Raw genomic sequence first — 24,959 nt, 5'->3', positions numbered from 1 at the left:
AACATCATATATTTCCTTAAGCTCATCTATATTATCCCTATTTAATTGTTCTATTCTTTTTTTTCTTTTGTCACATCTAGAAATATGTTTTCTAGGCAGCATATTATAATGCACAAAATTACAATAATTGCAAAAGTATAATTTAAATAAACTGAATAAAACTATAATTTAAATTAACTGGAATAAATGCACCTAGAAGAAAAAGAGGAGTAGATGACAACCCGCAACCGCCGCAACTCGCGAACCTCCACAACGCAGGCCGTAGAGGTTCAAAACCTTCAGGTGCAGTGTGCAGAAGGTGCTAGACTGCTGGTGTAGCCGTGTAGAGAAGAGGCAAAGGTCGTTGTGGCGCCGTCGCGGAGTCGCCGGTAGAAAGGAGAGCAAACAAAAATGAAAAGAGAAGACTAAAAGAAAAGTGAAGTAATTGTAAAAAAAATCTAAGAGAAAAGAGATAATACGAAAGCGTCGGCACTCGGCAGAAATATTTGCAAAAGCTTGAGAGGCTTTAGCAGTTGAGCTTGACAGCTTGCTGCTTGTCTGCTTGTGTTGTGCAGTTGTGCGGCGACGACGGAAGAAAAGGTGCAACAGTAGGAGAGCGTCAGCACTCGGCAGAAATTGCAAAAGCTTGAGGCTTGAGCTTGTCTGCTTGTGCAGTTGTGCGACGGCGGAAGAAAAGTGAGCTTGTCTGCTTGTGCAATTGTGCGGCGGCGAAGAAAAGTGCAACAGTATTAGGACCGCTAGGTTTACTTTACAAAGCCTAATTCTTAAAACAATTAATATATATATATAAACATTAAACGTTGTGGCTTGTGGGCCCCTCCCAAACTTGGGCCCTGGGCAATCGCCCAGGACGGCCCGACCTCTGGGTCGGGGCTGCTTAGAACTGCACACGACGGAGTTTATTCGGCATTGACGGGGAGTTTTTACTTTTGCTCGGGCCCGACTTTAGGCATAGGCCATTAAAACCTATACTTAGGGCCTCGATTTTTATTGGGACCTATTATTTTTAATGTATTAAATATATTTTTATGTGTTTTTTAAAAAGAGAATGGAAAAAAATATGACTCACGTGATTAAATATTTAAATGGTCTCAATCTTGATCAAAGCTTCAGATTTGGCAAAGATCTCCAATGGAAAAAGTCATAAAAGGACTCTTTTTTAACAAATTAAATTTATTTTTAATTATAGATATTTTTTTTTATAAAATCTAATATATTCCTCTTCAATATCTCTCAGAATTAGAAATTTTTTATTTTATCCATACAATACAAAATAAACAAGTTTTTTTTTATTCCCCCTCTTCCCCTTTTCCAACTCCCTCTCTTTTGCTTTTCTTGCTTATTAAGATTGGAGAAGAGAAATCACATATAACATTAACATGTTGATCCAGTTGGTGCTACTATGCTTCTTGATTAAATTCAAATGTTGATGCATTCATCCATATTGTGGTAAATAAAAATGGAAGATTTTATTATTTTTTAGTAATAACGAGTTAGATAGCTCTAGCATTTTACTTTCTTAATAAATATTAAAATTAACTTTTATTTAAATATATTTGTAGTCATAAATTGTTCGATTTTCTCTTTATCTCCATTTTATCATTTACAACTGCTTTGGTTTAGTTTAGGTGATGAAAAATACTATTTGTTTTTTCTTTTGCTCTGTGCTAAAAAGACTCCAATTTAATTTTTGATAAATGATAATGACTGATTAAGTCTCATTACGATCTTTATTTTCTAAGGATTGTATTAAGTTTTATCATTTTATACATATATTTTTTATTTATTTATTTTTTATACTTTGCCAATGATGATAAGAGAACGAGAGCATGATTTCTTTTTTTTTTTTATCATTATTCTATTTCATTGTTCTTATTTCCTCAATTTTATTACTTTTTATAAGGATGATTCTCTTCATCTTTTATTTAAGTAATTAGACATACTTTTATCTCCTTTTTTTTTTTTTTTCAATTTTAAATAATTTTGAATATATTTTTTTTAGGTAAGTAAATTATAAATTTATTATGAGGTGTATTATTATATCTAATAATAATACTCTATTTAATATGGTAAAATTTATACTTCTCTAAATTAGGTTATCAAAATATGAATATAAAAATTTAATTAATAATTTTACATTTCAACAAATGAGAAAATTAAATTTTTTAAAAAATATTTTTTAAAAAATAATATTTTAATTTGTTAAAAAAATTTTAATCTATTATTTTCAATAAATCTGGATGAAAAAATGTGAAGGATTTTTTTTTTTAAACATGTCAAATGCCTATTTTTTTTTTCTACCTAGGACCTTAAATAGGTTTGAACCGGCCCTGCTTTTGCTAATTATAAAACATCATACAATATTTATGACAAACTTACGAACAAAATTTAGGAGTAAACCAAAAAGGTTTCATGGAAAAAGTGTCAGTTGGCAATTACATAACACACGGGAGAATGTGCTAAGGACAACACATTGATATCAGAGACTTGGGTAGCACACACTACATGCACCGGAACACACACACACAGACTTGATAGTTGGTTTTTAGCCTTCGTGTAAGCATTACAACACTTGAAGCAACTTGGGCTCGTCAGTTTCATCCCATGGCATACTTTTGGGTCCATGCTCGAGCAGTCTCCTCGTATCGTGACCTCTGCGTCTTGTAGATGTGGGCGATCTCAGGAACAAGGGGGTCGTCTGGGTTCGGGTCAGTCAGGAGAGAGCAAATCGAGAGGAGAACCTTGGAGATGGTCAGTGCAGGGCTCCACTGCTCCTTAAGGATGTCAAGGCAGATGCTTCCATTTGAGTTGATGTTCGGGTGGTAAACCTGCATGAGAGAGCGAGTAACTTCATGGCAATAATAACTGAATCCTGCCTGTGAAAAGGCAAGATGTAATCATAATATGGGTTAAACAAACTTCAGAATATTTCTCGGAAAGTTATCTTGGAAGAACAAAAAATGTGGATCTAGCATTGACACCAAAGTGAATAAATAACAAGTCGTTAGAGAATGATTTGTAGCATTATCTACATGTAGCTTTTTAAAGCTTTGTTATGTAGAATATTGAAACTACCCACAATAAGAACAAAATTGCAGTAACCAGATCATGAGTTCTAATCATTTCCAAAAAGCCTTCTTATATTGCTTTTAATGAATGTAGAATTATTTTGCTACTAATATCCAAATTATAAATTATATCTGCTTGTTTTAACTTTTAATAGGCTTTCTTTAGGCTACTGCATACATTTTTGTTAAAATCCGTTGGATATCACATATCATCTTTAATCTATTAAATATCATTTTATCATCTAATGAAATTTCTCCCGATGCTTTACAAATAATTTCATAAATTTTCATTTTTTACATTAATTCCAACATTTTGGCGCAACGGTAAAGTTATTGCTTTGTGACCAAAAAGTCAAGGGTTTGAATTATGAAAACAGCCTCTTGCAAAAAAAAGCAAGTAAGGCTGCGTACAATGGATCTTTCTCCGAAACCTCGCATAGCAGGAGCTTCGTGCACCGGACTGCCCTTTTACATTAATTCCAACATTTTTAACCCATAAAACATAAAGTATGACTAAACATATAGCATGTTTTATAAATTTTCCCTTTAGCTATGGGACACAAGATGATTGTGCAAGAATATGAAAGCTTCTTTTCATTTTTATTGTTTATGTTATTAATGAAACCTTTAGCACTATCTCAATATTGAATAATAGATTTAAGATAGCTAGAACTCTTAAGAGGATTTCTGTCTACCCAAGTTAAATGTATGTTCTTCTTGTCGTTCAAACTATATTTTATATATTCAATCTTAGCTCTATTTAACTTAAAACTTTTTAAACTACTTAGATGGAAAGATAGGATGGGAAGAGGATGGAGGCGGCAAAGTGATATTAAAGAAAATATCCATGAGTGAAGGAGTTCCATTTGTAAATTTTATGAGTCTTCCTCTCCCTCTCCCTCTCCCTCTCCCTTAAGATGCTCCATTAAAGTAAACTGAGCCATAATTTCTAGTCTTCTCCATACTTCATCTTTCATGATTATTTGTACTTGCATCAACTATCCTATTTGCATTTGTAAATAACACATGCTAAAGAGATTTTTAATTGATAAGTATATCAAGTACAATGAAAGGGAGCCTTAGCTGCCATGTGACCTAGAGTTCATGATTTGAGTCTCGGAAATATCCTCTTGCAAAGCAAGTTAAATTTGCGTACAATAGACCCTTTCCCCGCATTGGGAGGAGTTTCATGCACTGGGCTGCATTTTATTTTTTTAAAGTATATCTAGGACAATCATTTAAGTTGTTGATTTAAGAGAGACAAGCTCACTAATGACATGTATGTATAAGACATTAAGTTTTGGGAATATTAAATATGCAAACAAAAAAAAGATAGCCCAATGCACGAAGCTCCCGTCATGCGGGGTCCCGGGGAAGGATCCATTGTACACAGCCTTACCCTGCTTTTTGCAAGAGGTTGTTTCCAGGATTCGAACCCGTGACCTTTTGGCCACATAGCAACAACTTTACCGTTGCGTAAAGGCTCCCCTTCCTAAATATTAAATATGCAAAATAATAAATTTATAAGGGTATATGTGCACTTTTTTTTTGTCTAACTAAATATTCTTTGCACCTTGTAATTCACCATAATAACTATTCAGATACTCTAGCCATAATTTTTTTCACAAATAATAAAAGAAACATGTGAAAAAGTTTCATTTGTTGATATTTCTTCACTAGTTGTCTTATGAGTCTCATTAAATAAATGACATTTATAATTAATTACGTTAACAACAACAAAATTGCAGTTGCTACCTCATAAAGTTACCAAATTAGATGCATCTTAAACAGGAAAACTAAGAGATGTTATAAAGTGGACTCTTTTTTCAGGCTCCATTATCTTTATAAAGATATCCTATCAGGATAGCATCTGGCGAAAATAACAAATGCACTGACAAGAGTCAAGAACTCATGATCTTGAAGCGGATTCTAGATCCACATCTATATTTAAGATGCAGCAAAACTTGATCAAAGCATGAGAAATTATAATGAACAAATATCAAAGATTTAATTGTAGCACTCTGATATTTTGACATTAGAATTGTAAAAATACATAAAAATTGAACCGTGTTTTGATGTTGAAAATAAAAACAAATGTTGAAAATAAAAACATTTGTTTTAACCATAGTTCATCAACAACAATTTCACAAACTCTAGAATTGACAGATACCACTGAATTCAGTTGCAAACAGGAAGGGAAGAAAAGCAAAGAAAAATGGAACAAAAAGCATATATTCATGGAAAGTACCTTTGTTTGGAAGTTGACTTTAGGAGGCTTAAATGGATAGTCTGGTGGGAAATGAATCTTAACAAAAAACACCCCTCCTGAATAGGGGCTTTCAGTAGGACCCATGATTGTTGCCTGCCAATGGAACAAATCTTCTCCAACAGGTCCAGCACTGCATGATGTAGGAGGATCCTTCTGCAAGTCCAAGAGCTCCTTTTGAATTCTTCTGCTAGCCATTATTATTATTTTTTTCTTTAAAGGAAAACTCTGTAAATGACAAAGATCTCAATTATTTGCAGATAAATGACATTTATCAAAACACTGAATCCATACAGAAATGAAACAACTAAAGCCTACAAGAGCATTGTCAAAGAGATATAAGAGAAACACCTACAGAAATGTGAATGCCCCTAGCTAGTGATGCCAACAATTGATTGCATAAGAAAAGTGGGGATGGGAAAAGACTAAAAGAGAGTGCTGTTCACATAACTAAACGAAAGGTCAACTAGATAACCCTTCTCTTAAGTGAGTTCCGTTTACATGAAAACCCCTCAATTTGTTTTTCCAGAAAAAGAGGGATTTCAAGATTCAGTTCATTCACATAAGTACTCTACTCAAAGTTCTCTAGTTAAAGCACAAAATTTAGGGCAAATAAACTCACAAATTGATTAAAAATTTACTATTTTCTTGGGTTTGCATCTGCTTTGAATAATTTATAGAAACCTACATAGGTAATTATGATGATCTAGCATATAAGCTGCTTGAGTGCTCATATGTAGGAACATACTTGCAATATTCCATACAAGTATTTTAGTTTTGCCATGTGCACTGTTATTGGAAAACTCCAGCAATATACCATCAAATCAAAACATTCAGATGATCGAATAAAACAGTGATTACAATGTCAAGACATGTAACTTCAGATGGTTAGATAAAACAGTAATTGCATAGTTGAAGGCATCTAACTCATGCATTAGCTGAATAGAAGAAAGCTAATAAATTATTGCCTATCTATCAAAATTAGTCATGAAACTAGTAGTTCTCTCCTTTTCTCTCTTGACAAGCTTATTGACTCCAAATTAAAAGACAAGAAAGATATGTGCCTTTGGCTTATATAAAAGCAATCTGGTAGTCTTGTAAAACAATGATCACCACCCTTTTCCGGTCATCTTTTTTCTAGATAATCTTGCATTTCCCTTGTCCATGTTTACAATAGATTCTATAGATTTTGATATTATTTCAATATGGAATCAACTGTTTGAAAAAAAAAAAATGGAATGACTAGTAAATTGTTTAAGCACAGCCAGTAGCCTTTAGATAATCAAAGCTACACTTGCATCACAATCAGCAATTATCATGCATTTAACAACAGTCACCACACCTATAATTCTTCACCCTTGATTTATTTTAAAGTTAATGATAAAAAGACTCTAGTTTCAAAATGGTCAAACACGATCCTCATTTCAAAAGGTTCCTATTAAGGCTCCAATGGAACAAATTCCTAAAATTATCCCCAGAAAATTGCTGTTTTTTATTTTCATTTTTTTTATTTTTTATTTTGGAACGGTGCTTTTGGTCAAAAGATAATTTTGAGTTAATTATGAGACTGTCACTTTGATTTAAAAGATCCTGATACTATCGACAATATAACCTTAGATTTCAAAGGAGGGATAAGATCCATGGAGGCTTGTTCGATGTGAATTTTTCAAAAACGGGAACTTATTTGAGCTTTTTGAAACAGAATCAAATCCTTTTTGAGCATTTCTCCAATTAAATAAGTTCAAAGGCAATCTCTCTCTCTCTGAAATAAGTCCAAAGACCTTGTAAGCGTTTTCATCCCCAAAAAAAAAAAAGTCCTTGTAAACGTGTAAAACAATGAATCAATTAAATCCTCTCATATTCAAATGCCATAAAACTTAATCGTTCATATCCAACAAGAATAAAAGATCAATGGGTGGTATGCAAACAGGAAATCTAAAACGAGCAAAGCAAATCACGGTCAACGAGTTTCATCTAAACCAAGCAAAAAAAGCATGAAAAGGTCATCGGCCGGCAGATCCTTCAATCTAACAAGATCTCCACGAATCCCAGAAATAAATTTCAAAACTTTCAACTAGATTTCAACAATACAAACTTGCCCGACGACTAAAATCCCCCCTCTCCCAAAAAAAAAACCCGACAAGGAGGAGAAGATGATCCTTAAAAACAATCTCCATGAAAAGGAGGAAGTTTTAACTCACGTAGCAGGAGAAGTCGATCGGAGCGTTCGAGCTCAGGCCGCAGACGAAGTCTCGAGGTCTCTCAATCGCAATTTCTCCATTTCGATTAAAGAGGGGAAAAATTTCTCCATCAGTCAGCTCAGCAATTGAACCGGTTTGGTGTGGCTGGTTCAGCCGGTCAAAGCCGGTTCAGTCAATGTTAGTGTTCATGATTAGTGGCAAATCACGTACGGCCTGAAAAGAGTGTTGCCTGTTTGCTTCCGACAGCAAATTCTCGTCCAGTGAAACAAGCGTCCTCCATGAACAACGCATCGGCCACCCCTTCATTGTAGACGGTAGACCCAAATTTTGCGGGGGCTACCAAGCATCACCTATCACATTGTTGGTAGGCTGTAAGTAAATCGGTAATCGGCAGTTAACTATTTTTAGCCCTCGTTAACAATACCTTTCAATCCCGATTCCGTTCAGTGCTCTCGTCCCGTAAGCCACAGTCCGTCTCCCTTCCGAATCGGAGCGACCGAGTGGAACCCTCTCCTGCGATCCGCCAAACTCTCTCTGTCGTCTGCATTCGCCTTCGTTCGGTATTGTTGCTTGATGGAGTGTTGAGGACCCTTGAAGGATCGGGCAAGTGCCACAAAACCGTCTTTCGTCTCGACTTCTTTCTTTATAGTCCTTGATTGCTATGATCCATTTGTTTGTATTAAAATCTTCGATATTTGGGTTGATCGTGGTACGTTATTTTGCTTCGTATCGGCTTTTTCGATTCGAAGACTGAAACATGTTACTGAGGCTTTTTCGACGGTTCAAATTGTCATCTTTCATTCCGTGGTATTTTTTTTTCTTTAATGCATAGATTTGTCCTTTCTCATTTTGCATAGTTCGACCGACAGCCAGAGTTTGACCATTCATAATCATTTCCTTGGGAATATCTTCTTTAAATCATATTGGTGAGTTTGTGTCTTATATCCTTTTTGTTTTTTATTTATACTTCACAGGTCGATCATTTGAATATTGTTCTAAAATGGGCGCGACGCTGGGAAGGAACAACTCGTTTAATGGTGTTCTAGAATCAAAACTTGATGCGAAGATGGTTGAGGCTATGCAACGAAGGGCATTGGAAGGAACTAATGTGAAATCATTTAATAGTGTCATTATGAAATTTCCGAAAATTGACAAGAATTTTAGAAAATGCAAGTCCATTTTTGAGCAATTTGGTAAGTTATATATTCATTGCAAAATCAACGAGTTCTGAGACTGGTTAACTTGATTTTTAATTCTTGCATTTGACACCAAAACGTTTGAAACTGAAACTAAAAAGGTTTGGCTATTGATACATGCTCTCAGTGAGTAGCCTACAGCTGCCTATAACAGACAGTTCTTTAATCAAACTCAACATGGGGGCAATAATACGTGTTAGCTTTTAGTTGGATTGCATGGTACTGTATGATTCATACATGATGAGGCCTTTCTAATGTGGAATATTGTTATATGCAATATGTATGCTAACAATGTAAGATATTCCTTTATTTTAGCCGTTCATTGTATGGGCATGTTGAGGGAAAGGAATAGAAACATGATTATAATGGTCTCAATTAGTTAGCCCAAGGCTACACCTACACCTAATGAAACCTGCCCTTATTTTTTTAATTTAATTTGTTTTAGAAAAACCAATTGAGTTATAGTTATTTTTATGCATTAGCTATCCTCCCTTTGATTTGCTCTCCATTGTAAATTTCTGCTATTTCTGCTCTCTTTTTTGTAATCAATTTAGATGAAGATTCCAATGGTGCAATAGATCTAGAAGAGCTTAAGCACTGCTTTCAGAAGCTAGAAATCTCCTGTAATGAGGAGGAGATTTCTGATCTTTTTTTGGCATGTGACATTGATGAGAACATGGGTATGAAATTTAATGAGTTTATTGTTCTTCTCTGCCTTGTTTATCTTCTCAACGAGCCAACAGTTGCAAAAGCAGTATCCTTCATAAAGTTTACTTCTCGCTATTTTTTTCTTGAATTATTATCTTTTTTTTGGGACATTCATTTTAACAGTTGATATTGTGCATCCCATATGTGAAATGTTGTTTGGAGAAGTATAGGTGATTATAGTATCATTTTTGTAAGATCAAATGGATTAGATTTTCTTAATGTTGGTACTTATTTAGTATAGATTCATCAACAAAATTGGTGATTATTGCTTGCAAGTATTTGATCAAGAAATATAGGGGTAAATGGTGTGTAATTTATTTAACAATATTTAAGGATTACACATCTAACAACTTTAACATGGAATGCCTCCCAAAGGGATTTACTCATTTCAAACAAGAGATTCTAAACCCCTTGAGGCTTGCAGTGATCTTCTAAAGTATGAGGTTTCACCATGCGAGGTCTGGAACACTTGTGTGCGTGCAACTTCATTAATAAGCCAAGGAACCCCATCTACTACATTTAGAGCATCCGCATAAGAGCAAATATTTTCCCCAAATATTTATGGTTCCCATGTCGACATCATCAATTAAATATCTCACTCCTCAAATATCCCAAATTCCATAATCAAATATTCCACAAATCAAATATTTATGAGTCCCATGCATCAAATATTCCACTTTCAAATATCCCAAATTTCACAAAAAAATAGAAATCACTGACTTTTGCTCGATGATTTCTATTATCCTAATCTCCATCCCTTCTAGTGTGGAGATTTGGGTTTTGGAGATTTTTGGAGAAATACACTCTCCAAATACCCTCCATTGTGGATGCTCTTAGAGTATATATAGTTCATGAAACAGATAGAAAGTGGATATGCTTCCTTATACAAAGTACAAACATGTAAGGTATTGACTTATGTTTGGTTAATAGCTAGTGAGATAATGATGTTTAGGTTAGCTAAAAATTATAGATACATTCACATATTTTATCTATTTACGTTAGGTACCTGAACCCAAGTCCCTATTAAAGATATTATTTAGATGTATTCAAATGTCGGATGTTTACCTGAGTACGACTTGGGTGTAGGATCGATGACGTGCTAGGGGGGGGGGGGGGGGGAATAGCATGCGTGGCTAATTCGTTCGTTTCGGAAAACACACAGAATACGCAACGGAATAACGAAGGAGAACAAGAGCAACGCTAAGACAGTTTTCTTTTACTTGGTTCGGAGCCTATGACGACTCCTACTCCAAGGCCCGCGATCGTTGATCGCTTTCGGTGGGCAATCATCAATAGTTCGGAAATCTTTTACAAGTAAGCAATTTCAAGTACTGGAAAAATAAAGTATACTGACAATAAGGAATTAGGAATTTGTTCGTCGGTTGTCGGAGCAGCGTTGAAGAGAGCAGCAATTGTTCATTCTTGATCTTGGAAATTGTATTGTTAAAGCAATTGGTCGAGTCCTCCTTAAATAGCCAAGCTAGGCCTAATCCAGATCCACTGATCTCGGGATCAGGTTTGACTCGTTGCTGATCAGTCGACCGATCCCTTGCTTCGGTCGGTCGACCGATCCTGCCTGAATCGGTCTGTCTTCCCATCTAGATTCAGCTTCGGATGATTCCTCGTTCGGTCGACCAATCTCGTCGTTCGATCGACCGATCTCGCTATCCCGTTGGCTTATCTGGTCTGATCCGATCAATCCGGCCTGATTTCGGTCACCGTATATCCACTGTTCGGTCGAACCCATTCATCTGGCTGGAAATCTATCTGCTTACTTAGAGGTTCGATCGACCGATCCCCGGTTCGATGGATCGATACCCGGTTCGATCGACCGATCCCCGGTTCGATCGACCGATCAAAGCCGAAACTAACCCTGCACAATTGTTAGTTTCCTGCAAGGCAGAGTTAGACAAAATAGCAAATGATATATAAATCAATAACTTGATAGCCTTTAGACTGTCCGGTTCTGATTTCGGACTTCCTCCGGAAACCTTAGGTCGAACCGACGCCTACTGTTCTCTCAATGGGGAACGCACCCTCACCTACTCCTCTCAGAAGAAGTTACCTATTATCAGACTGGTCCTCTAGACCGACTGGACTTTCTGCTGGACGTCCGCTCCACGACCCGTCCAGACTTTTTGCCTAGGGTTACCACCCCCTATGACCTAGGGTTACCTCCCCCTAGGGTTTTCCACCTGCCTAACCGCAGTTAGGACTTTCCATCACCTAGGGTTACCACCCCCTAGGACCTAGGGTTACCTCTCCCTAGGGTCTTTCACCTGCCTAGAATCCACTAGGATTTTTGCCTAAGACAACTTAGGACTTTTCTGCAAGCTCAATCAACCTTGTTAGATCACAAAATAACTTAACTTTAGACCCTTTGACATAATCAAAACCCAGATTCGATCGTCTGGTGCTTCCTGCACCAACATTGGGTAATACCTAAAAATGTGGTATCAAATCCATTGCCATCCCTATTAAGAGCTATTTAACTAATATATATTAATGCACAGAAGAGCCAAAGTTTAAGTCATCAATGGTTTACAAGATTCTCTATCAACATGTTAATAGATAACCTAGTCAGGATAGGCCGTGTTTCTATGATGAAGGTCGTGAGGAGCTGGGGTAACAATAATGATATGGAATTGAGTGGTTTTTCCTTCAAGATGATCCTTGATCAAAATTAGCGGCATGCATTTACATTTTACACCCATCTGCAAGCACACATATTTTTAAAAGCATTAAGAATTAGTATATATGGAATAGGAGAATCGGTTTAACGGTGCCTAATCAATTAGCGAACAAGTAAAATAATAGAAAATAAACACCAAAGCTTTATGCTCAATAATATATGACAGTCTCAAGAATGTGGAGTAGTGGGCTGCTTAGTGTCATTAACAGAAATCTTCTATTTTAGTTCATTATCACTCATATGAGAGTGCACTTGAATTTGCACAGAGTGATAATTTCATCAGCATCTGGAACTCTTTGTGTTTCTCTACTCTTGAGAATTTGCAAGGTTGTGCTATAGTTCCTTACACTAGACTGTCTCTAGTTACATTGATATTTGTTCACCGAAGCTTGCCTATGTTCCTTTATGAAGTCTAGTCTGGCATGAAACCAGAATACGAAACATCAAATTTTATGCTTCCATGACCAAATTGCTAGAATTCGCGAATGGGTCTGGCGGATCTTGAGACAAGTTTTGAGGCACTAGTTAATGCATTTGTGTTCTTGGACAAAAACAAGGATGGGTATGTCAGCAAGACAGAGATGGTACATGCTATAAATGAGACAACTGCAGGAGAACGCTCTTCGGGACGAATAGCCATGAAAAGATTTGGTCGGTCACTTTTGCCTCATTTATTATCTGATTTCATACTTAAGTTAAATTGTCATTTAAAGTTTCAGCTGATTTGCTAAACAATTAAGGATGCATTTCACTTCTACTCAACCAAACTCCGAAATAAAGATCATCCCGATATATTTGCTCAATCTTGTTGTTTTGTTTGCCACAGAAGAGATGGACTGGGATAAAAATGGGATGGTAACATTCAAGGAATTCCTCTTTGCTTTCACCAGTTGGGTGGGGATGGATGATGAAGTTGAAGAAGATGAGGAATGATTTCTTGAGTGTTTCAAATGTTCAGTTGCCTCCAAACTCACCTTGGGCCGAAGCAAATGAAGAACATATGCTCGAAGGCGCTTTGTGCATACAATTTATACTTCTTTTTGATCTTTTGCAATAATGGCAACTGTTTTCAGACCGCCTTTTCAAATTAAATGCTCATATTTTGAGTTCTAACACTTTTTGCTCCCCTGTTGTTTTATATATTGAATTTGCATTATGTACTTGACTCGAATGGATTCAATATTATCGACTTCTTGATGAATTTCAAAGAAATTTTAGAAGAATAGAATATGAGATATTATTGTTTCTTTAAGTTAACACGAAAACATCATAAAATATATGAAGCTTGTGAATTATACATGACTTATTCCCTAATTTAACAGATGTTGCAAGTGAAATTTGTATATGCTTAACATCTTGTTGATAAACTAATAAATGGACTAATTATCAATATATTTGTTAATAAAGAATTTAAAATAATTTGATGGAACCGGGTCGGGTAATTTTATTTTTGTGAACCGGAGAAAATTTTCAATTCGCCGATTTGAACCGCCATTTGGTCTAGTGGCAATATCGTCAAATCATGCGTTGTCAAAACCCTAGGTTCTGTGTCTTCCAGCTATAAATTTCAAGCGAGGGTGAGGCAATCGCCTGCTCTTTCGGTGGCCGCGCGGAGCTTCCTGCTGTTCCAACATGTCGAAGCGAGGTAACCCTCTTCTCTATTCTTTTTGAGGTCAGGGTTTCAGGCTTCGGTTGGTTTTTGAGTTGGGTTTGTGCCGTCTGGGTCTTGTAGGTCGCGGAGGAACTGCAGGCAACAAGTTTCGGATGTCACTGGGTCTACCGGTGGCGGCGACGGTGAACTGCGCTGACAACACGGGGGCAAAGAACCTATACATCATTTCCGTCAAGGGGATCAAGGGTCGTCTCAATCGCCTACCCTCGGCCTGCGTCGGTGACATGGTTATGGCCACCGTAAAGAAGGGGAAGCCTGACCTCAGGAAGAAGGTCATGCCGGCTGTCATCGTTCGTCAGCGTAAGCCGTGGCGCCGAAAGGATGGCGTCTACATGTACTTTGAAGGTATGCTGAATGATCACCATTTGCAGGTCTACTTAGATTATAAGTTTGTCTTGGAACAGATTGCAGATTTTCTTTGAAATCTCTATCCATTGTTTCTCCTAACGTGATCATAATTTTTGACCTCTACAAATTGCAAAGTTTAAAGCGATTATGCATAGCAAGCATTCAGCTTGCATTGGTTAAAGCAACAAATTTCTAGTAATGCATTTCCTAGAGCTACGAACTGCACAGCGTAAGTGAGGGCCATAGTTGCATCTCACAAATTCTTAGGATTTACTGCGTAGGATTGACTGTTTATTGTCATCCTTATCATTACTGTTCTTTATTATTTGTATGTTTTGGATACTTGAACTTTAAGTTGTTATCAAGCGTACATGTCTTAGAGCACTAGGTTGTATTTCGATGGGTGAGCTCAATTTATATTTTCCTAAAATTCACATCTTTGTTACATGTTTCGTTTATTTTTGGGTGATTTAGAAGGCTTTGGTACTTGCATTTGGTAACATTGGGATAGACAAGCGATTGCCTTATTTTTTATTGTTACATTAACTTTTGATCCTGCCCCTTGCATTCAGGATTCTACTGTGAATCTTTGTCCAACGAAATTTGTTTGTCTTTGGCTCATTGTTTTTCCTTTCTGTCTGCTTGAATGGATGTCTATATGGAATGCAATGTTCTTCATGGTTGCAAAATTGCTCCTTTCTATGCAAGTCTCCACTGAAATTGTGTTGGTTTATTATTGTAATTTAATTAATTGATGTGAAATTTCATCCATTTAATGATCTTTCATATCCTGAACAAGTTATCTGGAATTCATGCCAGTGCATTAACGTTGCTTTTGTTCTGCTCTTTGGGACATCCAGACGTCTTCACATATATGCAGCTATCTAATGATTTTGATTTTTCTTACAGATAATGCTGGAGTGATTGTCAATCCAAAGGGTGAAATGAAAGGTATGTAGATTTTTTAGTGGCATTATATTGTCTTATTCACTATCATATAAACAAAGTACAAATCAATTTGCAAAATTAGCTTTTCATGTCATCATACAATCTCGACTTCAAACATGTCACCTTGTTTTTCTAGGCCTGGTTGTGCTTTTTTGGAAGGAGAGTAGAGGTCAACACCAATTTAAGATGCCCTCCCTTGTTTAGATACTCTCCCCTCCATGAGGCATTTTTTGGTCCAAAATTGTGTCTGTGCAAAAATGGAGGAGTTGGGGGTCCTCTTTGTTGAAGGGAGGGGAACATGTGGTTTTATGCCTTCCTTTCTAGAAGCGAGCGAGGTCGGTGTATTGGGCTGTCTAGATTGTTTGGTGTCCAGGATGTTGTTGAGTGTGGCCACTTTTTCTCACAGAGATCGTGTGGGTGAGCTCTATACGCTTTAGGGGTAGGTCTGTGTGAGACGGCTCTGGGTGGGTTATGTTGTCGAGCGCCTGGCTGGTTAGGTAATTTGATTATCTTCTCTTCTTGTTTCTGCTCCTCTCTTCTCTTCTACCATCAGTAAATTGTGCCTTAAATTCGCCACTTCAAAGAATTTTCTTTCAACGCATCAATGTGATGAAATTATGTACCATTCTGTTTCCTTCAGGATCTGCCATCACTGGACCCATCGGCAAGGAATGCGCTGACCTGTGGCCAAGGATTGCAAGTGCAGCAAACGCAATTGTGTAATTTGAGGTTTCTTGGGATCAACTGTTTGACGTTTTGGTTTCGGTGTCCTTTCACGTCTTTCAGGATATAGTTAACAGTCTATTGCTGCGTCGTCGCTTAGCAGTTATTTTTCAGAACATTTTCACTATGTGGATCATATTTCTCATAATTCGGCCATTTGATTTTTGAACTCTATTAATAATTTTCAAGCTTGTTCGTGAATGCCTTATACAGTGCTAATTACCGATTTGATTATTGCTAGTGGTATTTTCCATTATAATAGAGCGACATTTATGTACTTGTGGTTTTGAATTTTTTAACTTTATAATTCAATATTTTATTATTAGTTTATGCTTATCATTTAAATATAAAATAACTCTACTCTTTCGCGAGTGTGTTAGTTTTTTTTTTTTAATTTTTATTTCTTTTAACCTAAATATTATAGCTGAATTCCAAAATTTAGTAAAAATAAATTTATATCAGTTTATTTTTTTTAAAAATTAATATTAATTATTAAGACGGTGTCTGGTGAGGGATAATCAGTAAAGATAATAATTTTTTTGGAATTTAGATTACAAGAATTAATAGGTCAAATATATTTTTATCTAATTTTTACACCAATTGATATTTTTATTTTATTATTATATAATAATATGAATTATATTTTTTTATCAAAATATTAATATATTATATTATATTATATTATAAATTTTATTATATTACAAGTTTAATTAATTACTGCTAACCAAACAGATAACTGTATTACATTATATTATAAATTTAGACTTTCAATTACCTCTAGTTGTCTCTCCCTATTGTTGTATAGTTTTCACATACTAGGACATTTATTATATCACTTTAGTCATTATGATTGTTACGATCTAACTTCATTCAATAAGACCTGATTTTATCTAACTTCATTCAGATATAACTTTATCCATTAAAATATATTTTTTTCTAACTTCTAATTAAAATTTATTACTTAGTAGGTTTCTTAGTGTTCGTGAACATTTAATATTAATTTTTATTTTTTTTAACCTGAATATTATGCCACATATTATCCACCAACGAACACATTAAGATCTACATAATAAAACAATGATTTTTCCCACAAATAAAATAAGGGAAAACAATACTTTAAAATCAATCTTATCCCTCGTAATTAAATTATAGAATAATTCGTCTTTGTTTTATCTAGTACTCAAACCCTTCAATGAAATTTTTTTTATATAAATAAAAGAATTTAATGTTAAAAGGAAATTTATTTATAAATAATGAATTTTTTTACCTATTTTCATGATACGGATAAGATACTATATTGAATATTTAACTTTTTTTTTTAATTTCATCTCGACTTGTCACAAAAACAATTTTTTAACTTCATATTAATTATTTTGAATTAAAATTAAATGTTTTATTGGAATATTTTGAATATAGTGTGTATCTTTTTTCTGCGCTTCAACTATATTTACTCTATTTTTTTCAAATTTATCTGATTTTAAATATGCATTTAACATTTTAAAATTATTAAAATAATTATTTCACGTTTAACCATTAATATTATTTGATTATTTTAAAAGAATAATAACGTGGCATATTAATGGATAATGATTAAAATAATAAATGCTTAAATTTTTTAGAATTATTTATATAATTAGTACGGAATATTTTACTCGATCCCTAATACCGCAGTCCTCCGCTCGGCGACTCCTCTTCCGTCTGCAACCACCGGAAGTCGCCTTACCGACGCCGATCTCCGATCGGTGAATTCTACGCTCTCTCCTCTCTGATATTCTCCCTGCGGCGATCACCTCCGTCGCCATCAGTCTCCACCAGGTCTCTAGAATCACGATTTCCCATCTATGTCATTGATTTTCACACGATTTCATCTTCCTTTTATAGGCGTCTAATGATATGTAATTGTGCTTTGTCAATTTTTGATTTTTATCTGATTTGATCGATTGCAGATATTTGTGGAAGTTGTCGCTTTGAACTTAAGCGAGACGATACGGTAGTTTTTACTGTTTCGAAGATGGCATCAGCAATAATTTCTTATCTGCAAAAAATATGGCCATTGTCAACGTTTAAGGCTGATGATTTGAAAATTTCTGATAGATTAGTTCGCAAACTTTCAATACCAGATACGACAAAGCAGTTTGTTTTGGCTCTGCATGAACCTGATTCTGATGCTGTAGTATATATATTAGCTGCACAAAACTTGTCATTACAATCTGCCTTCGACGCGGAGGATCTGATCAAAGAAGTTAAGCCAAAGACTGTGATGGCTCAAATTTCACTGTCGGCGTTGGCTGATATCCAAGCCGAAGAGAAAGATGTAAGAAATGATCAAGCAAACCTTGTACCAACTTCATCAATTGGGGTGCTTAAAAGATGCTTCATTGAAAAAATCAGCAAGGATCATTATGAAAATTTTGCTGGGAGGCAGGTCTTGCAAGAGATCTTTGGGGTTGGATGTTATGGTCACTTCTTGTCCGCGAAGAGAGCTGCAGAAGAGATAGGTTCGCATTTTATGTTACTGGAGTCACCATATGACGGTAACGAAGGTGGACATGCTACAACATGTTCAGACAATAATAAAGATGGAGGTCAAACCTTAGGGTTGAGAATACAAGCAATCAACTTACTTCCTCCAAAAGTTACTTCATCTACATACTTCAATTCTAAAAGATTGTGCTTAGATGATGCAATTAAGGAACAAATGGTTAAGATGGTGATTCCATTCCTTGAGTTAGCGGTCTCAAAAGGAGGTCAACCTGACTCTAATTTTGAAGAGGGATCTGTAAAAGATCGACCAAAACTAGACTACAAGGTGCCTGCATTTGCACAGTCTTTCTACCCTTTATTTGCAGATCTACATGCCATATTCATTGACCTTCCATCAATTGAAAAGGCTGTGGTTGCTGTACAGAGAATGCTTGTTGATATCAATGAAGGAAAACCAGTTAATACTCATACATTATCAAATGCATACATTTTCAGGATTGCAGTTGAGAGTGTAAGGATTGCCTTAAACGATGCCGCACGTCGTCCAATGGAAAGAACAAATAAAGTCAATCCTAGCGAATTGGAGTATTTTGAGCTCCCATTGGAAGAGAAAGCGCATGTTCTTTTTGTACACACTCTGAGGAATCAGGCAAAGAAGTTTGGATCTATTGTTGCTATAGTTGACACTAGTTGCTTGGCTGGTCTGCGCAAGCACTGGAACACATCTGTGCCTCCCAAGGTGGCAGAATCAATCAATTTAGGTTCTACAGAATGCTATGATGATGATCTTGAACATGAAAAGGTGATAGAAAACATGAAAAGGAATGGTCTTCTGGTGGATAAGCCTGTAGTGGCAGTTAGTGCTGGAGCTACAGTAGTTTTGGGTGCATCTTCATTGTCTAAAGCAGTTCCTATGTCCACATTAATTAAGTTTTCCATGTATAAGATTCCTGCTACTTTGAAATTAAGCTTAACACAGCTGCAAAGAATAGCTATTATGAGCCTCAGTAAATTTTTTGCTGTGAATCCCTTCGCACAAGTACTTGCTAGTGCAGGAGCCAAGACCTCCGCTATGAAGGTGACCACATCAGCTGTGAAAATCCGTTCTGTGGCACACACTATGATAGCAGCAGCTGAGAAGACAAGTTTGTTGGCTATGAGAACTTCGTTTTATGAAATTATGAGGAGTAGGAGTGTCCGACCAATTAGGTTTGCCCCATCGGCTATGTTTGGTTGCAGCATGGCTGCATGCACTGGGCTTCTAACTTATGGCGATGGAATTGAATGTGCTGCTGAGTCATTGCCTTCTGTTCCGATGATTGCATCTTTAGGTCGTGGCCTTCAAAGTTTGCATCAAGCATCCATGGAAGTGAGACAAACAAATGGCACCAAAATGCAGGAGGCTTTGCAGTCTTTAGTGCACAATTTGAAGAAGATGAGAACACAATGAATAAAGTTTGAGGTATTTATTGGTTATTTGGTGCGTGTAATAAGTGCCCTCGTACTAAAAGGAATTTATGTCTTTTGCAAATAATCTAACTTCTGTTTGTGCTTCTGCAGTAATGAAGCCCCTTAATTTGCTATCTCTGATAGAACAATGTCATAGTGATTGAGATTTCATTCATAATGGCTAAGATGGGTTCAAGATCAAGTGGATTTATTGGTGTACTGATGGTTACCAAGACCACAGCAAATGCATTTCTCCTGGAACCAAGGTATTGCCACAATGATAAGTCTTGCTCTTAGGTATGCGATGTAGGATATCACCATGCTGCAGCTTCTTTGGTATTTCCAAAAATATACTTGTATTCAATATAATTTTTCACCTTTTTGAAAACTGAAATTGGTTTCCAATGGTTGGATTTGAAGTGTCATGTAGCTTGCTTTTGAAGCTTAGAAGCTTTAAAATATTGGATATCATGAACATTGAGTGAGTTTATTTGGTTAACAGGGTACATAAAATCCCTAAGTAGTTGATTCTTGTATAAGAATTATTGCTAAGCAGTTGATGTCTTTATGAAAATTTCACTATGTTAGATTTTTAGGATCAATACTCTAGTGTTAGAGCATCTACATCATTTTCTCTATAATATCTCTAAAATTTGAGGTAAACCATCCACTTTATTAAATTTAGACAATTATTTTTCACTACACACTACATCAGCTACCCTAAAATTTTCATTATCTTTATTTTTTTTATTGTTTTATTCTCTCTATCTTTCACTTTTTTTATTATTTTTTCTCTCTCCCTGTATGATATCTACTTTTCATTACGTAATATATTTTCTTTATTTTTCTCTCTCCCAAATTAAATGATATTTTAATATTTAGGATTTCATTCCCTAAATTTAGAGAAGTACTATTCATGAAATCTAAATTTAGGGAATGTATAGGATAGCTGATACAAAGGTTTTTTTTACGTAAAATGTAAAATTTAAGATAAATTCTGTATTTAGGAAAGCTGATGTGGATGCTCATATGTTATATATAAAAGATGATCTATTGGAATTTATTTTCAATTGATCCAACTTCATGAAACAACATGTAGGGTCGTTAGAAAAAATTTTGTGGTATCAAATACCTATGTAATGCTCCTTAACCAGCAAATAAACTACCTAAAGGAATTGACTTAATGCATGAAATGAGTAGAAGGAAGACAATTCTTTAATATCCATTTTAAATATAGTTCTAGTTAAGAATACATATATATTGTCATGGATAAATAATGAGTAACTTAATAATTAGTCATTGTGGTTTAGATTTATTAGAATATCAAAATTGTGCATATGTGGATTCATTGCAATCAAACATAGGAAATATTTCCGATATCTAATTCAAATCTATGGACACATAGGAAATGTATCTAATGGATTCATTGCAATCAAACATGTATCCAGTTAGTAGATTGACTAATGGTGACATTGACTAAGCAAAGCACAAATCCATATAGGCTAACATATTATTATTTTTAAAACTATTTGATAATTATAGTTTACAATTATTTGGTAATTAGTTAAGGTAATACTATTCTTCTATTTGAAATTAGTATTAATTTTATTTCATACCAACTCAATAATAGATCATTTGATAAGTTAGGTATCTTACTATTATTATTATTATTTTCCATAAGATTAAACAAATTTTAGTAAGCATTAACCAAGAGCTAATAAATTGCTAATTTAATAAACCAGTTGGTAAATAATAGTAATAATTGTTAAATACAAATATTATTATTTTAATATTCTAATTAATGAATTATAATTATTATCATATTATTATAATATAATTTGTTTCAGATAATGGAGCCTAATATTTAGTATTCTTGGGAATTTTTAATATGGTTCAAATATTATAACATTAAACATTTTTTTATAATATTCCTTTTTTATTTTTTTGTCCACTTATGATCCCATCAATCCAATATGTTTGATGTTTAGATTTTTTGACCGACTGATACCCGTAATGATTCCACCAACTATGGAATCAATGACTTGTCAAGCGTGTGATGAGGAGCTATATAGTCTCAAATTAGCTCGATTATTAATTATGGGGAGAAACTTGTTGTCCACATTAGTTTCATACATTCATTATCATGAATTTGCTCATATGAATACCTGGCTGTCCCCGGAGCTATGGTGCCGTGGTAGGATATGCAGATTGTCACTCAGGCACCCATGATTATGGTGTATTTGTAGGAATTTTTCCTCCAAATGAAGGGTGCAACCAAAGGATATTGGACTTTTGAGCTAGCCACCACGTGCACTTCCCGATTTACCTTGATGGCCGGTGGGAAACTTTTGTGGGACCGAGCTGGTCACTCAGGGATAGTCAATGAGGCTAACTGGATTTATCATATATATATATATATATATAATTCCATTTTACAGCCATGGAGTGCCAAAGAGAGGAATTTCTGTTATTTATGCATTGTCATCACTGAAAAGTGTGTTAAAGGCCAAATTTTTCGAAGTTAGCTACATAGATCTTATCCTACATAGATTATTTTATTAGTGTATCAAAATGATTGTTCAGAGTGATTGACTTCAAGATTGATCTCAATGAGTTCAACATGTGATGCTTGTGAAAGATTTATGCAACTCAAACAGTTACATTTTCCATTGTTGTGTTTCTTTTGTGGAAAGCTAAATCTGAATAAATTCATTAACATGTCAAAGCACTTTAGGAAGAGTTATCTGACACTTTGATGTGTTTGATTCCTCTTTTTCTGTTAGCTTTTGAGGTTCATAGATCCTTGACCTTGATTGGTTGGTCAAAATATGATGATTCATTATGTTGATTGAAACACACTAGTGTTGTCTTGGATAACTCATGTGCAAATTATCGATGAGTATTCTCTGTGGGAGATCCTCGCCCTCCAACTTGATTATAGAAACAAAATTTTTAACTCCTAGAAGTTGGCACTGAACTGTCAATCTGGTCTTTGATTGTGTATTGCATTTTATTGTCTTCAATGCTAACAATGTTCAGACAGCTTGTGCTTGACTTCTCCTTCATTTGTGGCATCTTTTTCATCCAGACCAAACAAACATCGTTGATGGAGGCAATAAACTTTCTCCTTAGCCATGTTCAGGAACTTCGACATTAAGAGCCCATCTGAAAAGCTTCTTATACACTTGACCATCTGCAATAACATAAGGATCCATTGATTTGTATCTGCAGAAGGTCCCTATTCTCCAGTTTCAGAATGATGCTGGCTGCTTTCCCTTATCGGCGGCAGGGTTCTTCATATCATAGTTAACATTGAGTTCATGTAACTTCTTGAACCATATTATTCTTATTATATGCAAAATCGTCTGTGGCACTGCAGATTCAGGAACTATTTTCTTTCCTTTTTTTAGATAACATCTATGGAAGGTGGCTTTTATACCTTACACCTTCGCCGACAACTTCTATGACCCTTACCGACATAATATACTTGGGAATGATCTTCTGGAGCAGGAAAGGGAGGAGACGACTCAAAGATTCTTTGCTGTGCTTGTAGAAGGTTGGGCTGACAATGAATTGAGAATATTATTCATTTTTTCTTCTCAATTGAATTTATTTTCTTTCTCACTTATTTCCTTCAATTTAAAAGGTTTTGACTTTCCTATGAAATATGTAAATAGGCATTTATTCATTCACAAATGTGAAATAGGATATTTGTCCCTGCAAACTCAATATTAAATATTCTTTTAATATTTCCAAACCTATCGTTGGTGCCATTTGTACAAATTAAATTTGTGAGTGATTATCCTTATTGCCTTGTAGGTGATTGCTATCTATTGTAAAAGTCAAGATTGTAAGCGAGGGTAGTCCAAAGTCGGCACCTAAAGTTGACTATTAATTCCGAGGTCTTCTATATGTAAACGAAACATGTGCCAATTTGTCCACCAATAACTTTGTTGGCTTACAAAGACGAAGAAGATTATTCAAAAAGTTCATTTATAAATGACTGAATTTCGTTTGAAAAAGGTAATACAATTGCAGAGGTTCATTTATATGAGAAATTCAAATCCCATTACACGAAAAATATCTTTTGTATTATAATGATTGTTGGGCAAAAATTATGTAAATTGTTAAAGCGATATTTTTTTTTTTCAAAAAACAAAAATAGAAATGATGTTCTATTATAGAGTTTGTATTCAAAATATCTTCTTTTTTTTTTTCAATCTTATTGTAGTTAATGGCAGCCAAGAATTCTAATTTACTCGGATTAAAAATAAGCTTTGAATAGACCCCTTTAAATTGATTAAAATTATTTTAAAATAGTTATAACAGTATTAGTTATTATAATAATATTGTATTAATTGTTATAGTATTTTAGCAGCTAAGGACATTCTTTTAATTATTTTTTTGCAAAAAAAAAATATATCCTTTTAAAGATTTACATAATTGCTTTTGACTTTTGCCCATGATTGTTTAGATTAAATTTAACCATATACATAAAACCTATCATCGTGCTTACTCATATTCAAACAGATCACAGAGTTGACCGCAAGATTACTTAAATTAGCCTAAAATACCACCATTCCTTAGATCTTATAAAGTCAACTCGATCGATTCGTGCTTGCTAATCCATGACACAGATCTAGCTCTACATGATGCTGCAGTTCTCTTGGTCAGCACTGCGCACCTCGTAGGGATATGGATGATAGTACGATTGCACGGGGGCTTGGTACGCATAATTATAGCTGACCGGCGGCGTCAACCAGGTACTTTTGTTCTCCGTCCCCACTGCGGACGACGATGAGGAAGACGAAGACGGCTGCCTGATCTTGTCGTCCTTCCGTTCGTCGCCAACGCTGAGGAGCTCGACGGGGCCCATCTTCTTCCTTAGGACGACAGTGAGAGCCACCGAGTCGATCCCCTCCCCCACCACGGTCAGCCGGTCTTTGTCCAGCGACACCGACACAACGCCTGCCGGAACCACGACGATTAATCAACACTTAACGACGGTGTAAATAGTGGTTAAGGAATTAATTACCAGGCAATCCTACGGCCGTCCGGAGAGCTTTGGATCGCCTCTTCGCATCCTCCATCGGCAACCTCATCACCACCTTCTGCTGAACAACAAAACAGAACTATATTTTAAACTCACAATTAATTTTGGAGAAATTAATTATCAACTCACCTTAACCATCTTCGGTTGATTG

At 35.3% G+C, this 24,959-nt stretch overlaps 5 protein-coding genes across 8 annotated transcripts in view; 3 read left to right on the top strand and 2 right to left on the bottom strand.

Annotated features, from left to right (window-relative positions):
- Positions 1 to 2,387: 2,387 nt before the first annotated feature.
- Positions 2,388 to 7,669, bottom strand: LOC122056152 (ubiquitin-conjugating enzyme E2-17 kDa-like). The gene is made up of 3 exons (XM_042617965.1): positions 7,536 to 7,669; positions 5,317 to 5,562; positions 2,388 to 2,828 (listed from the first exon to the last, which is right to left on the bottom strand). The coding sequence occupies exons 2-3, from the start codon at positions 5,530 to 5,532 to the stop codon at positions 2,598 to 2,600; spliced, it is 447 nt and encodes a 148-aa protein (XP_042473899.1). The 5' UTR covers positions 5,533 to 5,562; positions 7,536 to 7,669; the 3' UTR covers positions 2,388 to 2,597.
- Positions 7,670 to 7,966: 297 nt separating this feature from the next.
- Positions 7,967 to 13,287, top strand: LOC122056154 (probable calcium-binding protein CML21). Its single transcript, XM_042617967.1, has 5 exons — positions 7,967 to 8,138; positions 8,510 to 8,728; positions 9,286 to 9,485; positions 12,608 to 12,782; positions 12,958 to 13,287. Exons 2-5 carry the CDS (start codon positions 8,536 to 8,538, stop codon positions 13,062 to 13,064), a joined length of 675 nt encoding a protein of 224 aa, XP_042473901.1. The 5' UTR covers positions 7,967 to 8,138; positions 8,510 to 8,535; the 3' UTR covers positions 13,065 to 13,287.
- Positions 13,288 to 13,669: 382 nt separating this feature from the next.
- Positions 13,670 to 15,996, top strand: LOC122056153 (60S ribosomal protein L23). Its single transcript, XM_042617966.1, has 4 exons — positions 13,670 to 13,776; positions 13,864 to 14,148; positions 15,061 to 15,102; positions 15,740 to 15,996. The coding sequence occupies exons 1-4, from the start codon at positions 13,764 to 13,766 to the stop codon at positions 15,820 to 15,822; spliced, it is 423 nt and encodes a 140-aa protein (XP_042473900.1). The 5' UTR covers positions 13,670 to 13,763; the 3' UTR covers positions 15,823 to 15,996.
- A 1,486-nt stretch (positions 15,997 to 17,482) lies between these two features.
- LOC122056151 lies at positions 17,483 to 23,765 on the top strand. 4 transcript variants are annotated; one of them, XM_042617962.1, is made up of 6 exons: positions 17,483 to 17,637; positions 17,769 to 19,768; positions 19,867 to 20,021; positions 22,844 to 23,077; positions 23,166 to 23,311; positions 23,575 to 23,765. In XM_042617962.1, the coding sequence occupies exon 2, from the start codon at positions 17,834 to 17,836 to the stop codon at positions 19,754 to 19,756; it is 1,923 nt and encodes a 640-aa protein (XP_042473896.1). In that variant the 5' UTR covers positions 17,483 to 17,637; positions 17,769 to 17,833; the 3' UTR covers positions 19,757 to 19,768; positions 19,867 to 20,021; positions 22,844 to 23,077; positions 23,166 to 23,311; positions 23,575 to 23,765. The 4 variants fall into 4 exon arrangements, with proteins under 4 accessions (XP_042473896.1, XP_042473898.1, XP_042473895.1 ...); XM_042617964.1 differs by lacking the exon at positions 23,575 to 23,765 and having other exon boundaries at positions 17,769 to 17,812; positions 17,917 to 19,768; positions 23,166 to 23,344; XM_042617961.1 differs by lacking the exon at positions 23,575 to 23,765 and having other exon boundaries at positions 23,166 to 23,344.
- A 437-nt stretch (positions 23,766 to 24,202) lies between these two features.
- Positions 24,203 to 24,959, bottom strand: part of LOC121968132 (heavy metal-associated isoprenylated plant protein 14-like) — a 784-nt gene continuing 27 nt past the window's right edge. Inside the window, exons 1-2 of the mRNA XM_042518629.1 lie at positions 24,791 to 24,959; positions 24,203 to 24,723 (exon numbers count right to left, since the gene is read on the bottom strand). The exon at positions 24,791 to 24,959 is cut by the window's right edge and continues 27 nt beyond it. Coding sequence (XP_042374563.1) covers positions 24,401 to 24,723; positions 24,791 to 24,857 — 390 coding nt within the window. The 5' untranslated portion in view covers positions 24,858 to 24,959 and the 3' untranslated portion in view covers positions 24,203 to 24,400. The remainder of the gene's footprint in view (positions 24,724 to 24,790) is intronic.

The sequence above is a fragment of the Zingiber officinale genome, chromosome 3B (genome assembly GCF_018446385.1).
Source record: "Zingiber officinale cultivar Zhangliang chromosome 3B, Zo_v1.1, whole genome shotgun sequence".
Lineage (NCBI taxonomy): Eukaryota > Viridiplantae > Streptophyta > Magnoliopsida > Zingiberales > Zingiberaceae > Zingiber > Zingiber officinale.
This window is presented reverse-complemented; position numbering and strand designations above follow the sequence as displayed.

Coding starts and splice junctions, on each gene's coding strand:
- LOC122056152 (XM_042617965.1), bottom strand. CDS start 5,532: ATGGCTAGCAGAAGAATTCAAAAGGAGCTCTTGGACTTGCAGAAGGAT. Junction 2,829..5,316: donor AAGTCAACTTCCAAACAAAG/GTACTTTCCATG, acceptor TCTCTCATGCAG/GTTTACCACCCGAACATCAA.
- LOC122056151 (XM_042617962.1), top strand. CDS start 17,834: ATGGCATCAGCAATAATTTCTTATCTGCAAAAAATATGGCCATTGTCA.
- LOC122056153 (XM_042617966.1), top strand. Junction 14,149..15,060: donor CGTCTACATGTACTTTGAAG/GTATGCTGAATG, acceptor TTTTTCTTACAG/ATAATGCTGGAGTGATTGTC. Junction 15,103..15,739: donor TCCAAAGGGTGAAATGAAAG/GTATGTAGATTT, acceptor TGTTTCCTTCAG/GATCTGCCATCACTGGACCC.
- LOC122056154 (XM_042617967.1), top strand. CDS start 8,536: ATGGGCGCGACGCTGGGAAGGAACAACTCGTTTAATGGTGTTCTAGAA. Junction 8,729..9,285: donor GTCCATTTTTGAGCAATTTG/GTAAGTTATATA, acceptor TAATCAATTTAG/ATGAAGATTCCAATGGTGCA. Junction 12,783..12,957: donor AATAGCCATGAAAAGATTTG/GTCGGTCACTTT, acceptor TGTTTGCCACAG/AAGAGATGGACTGGGATAAA.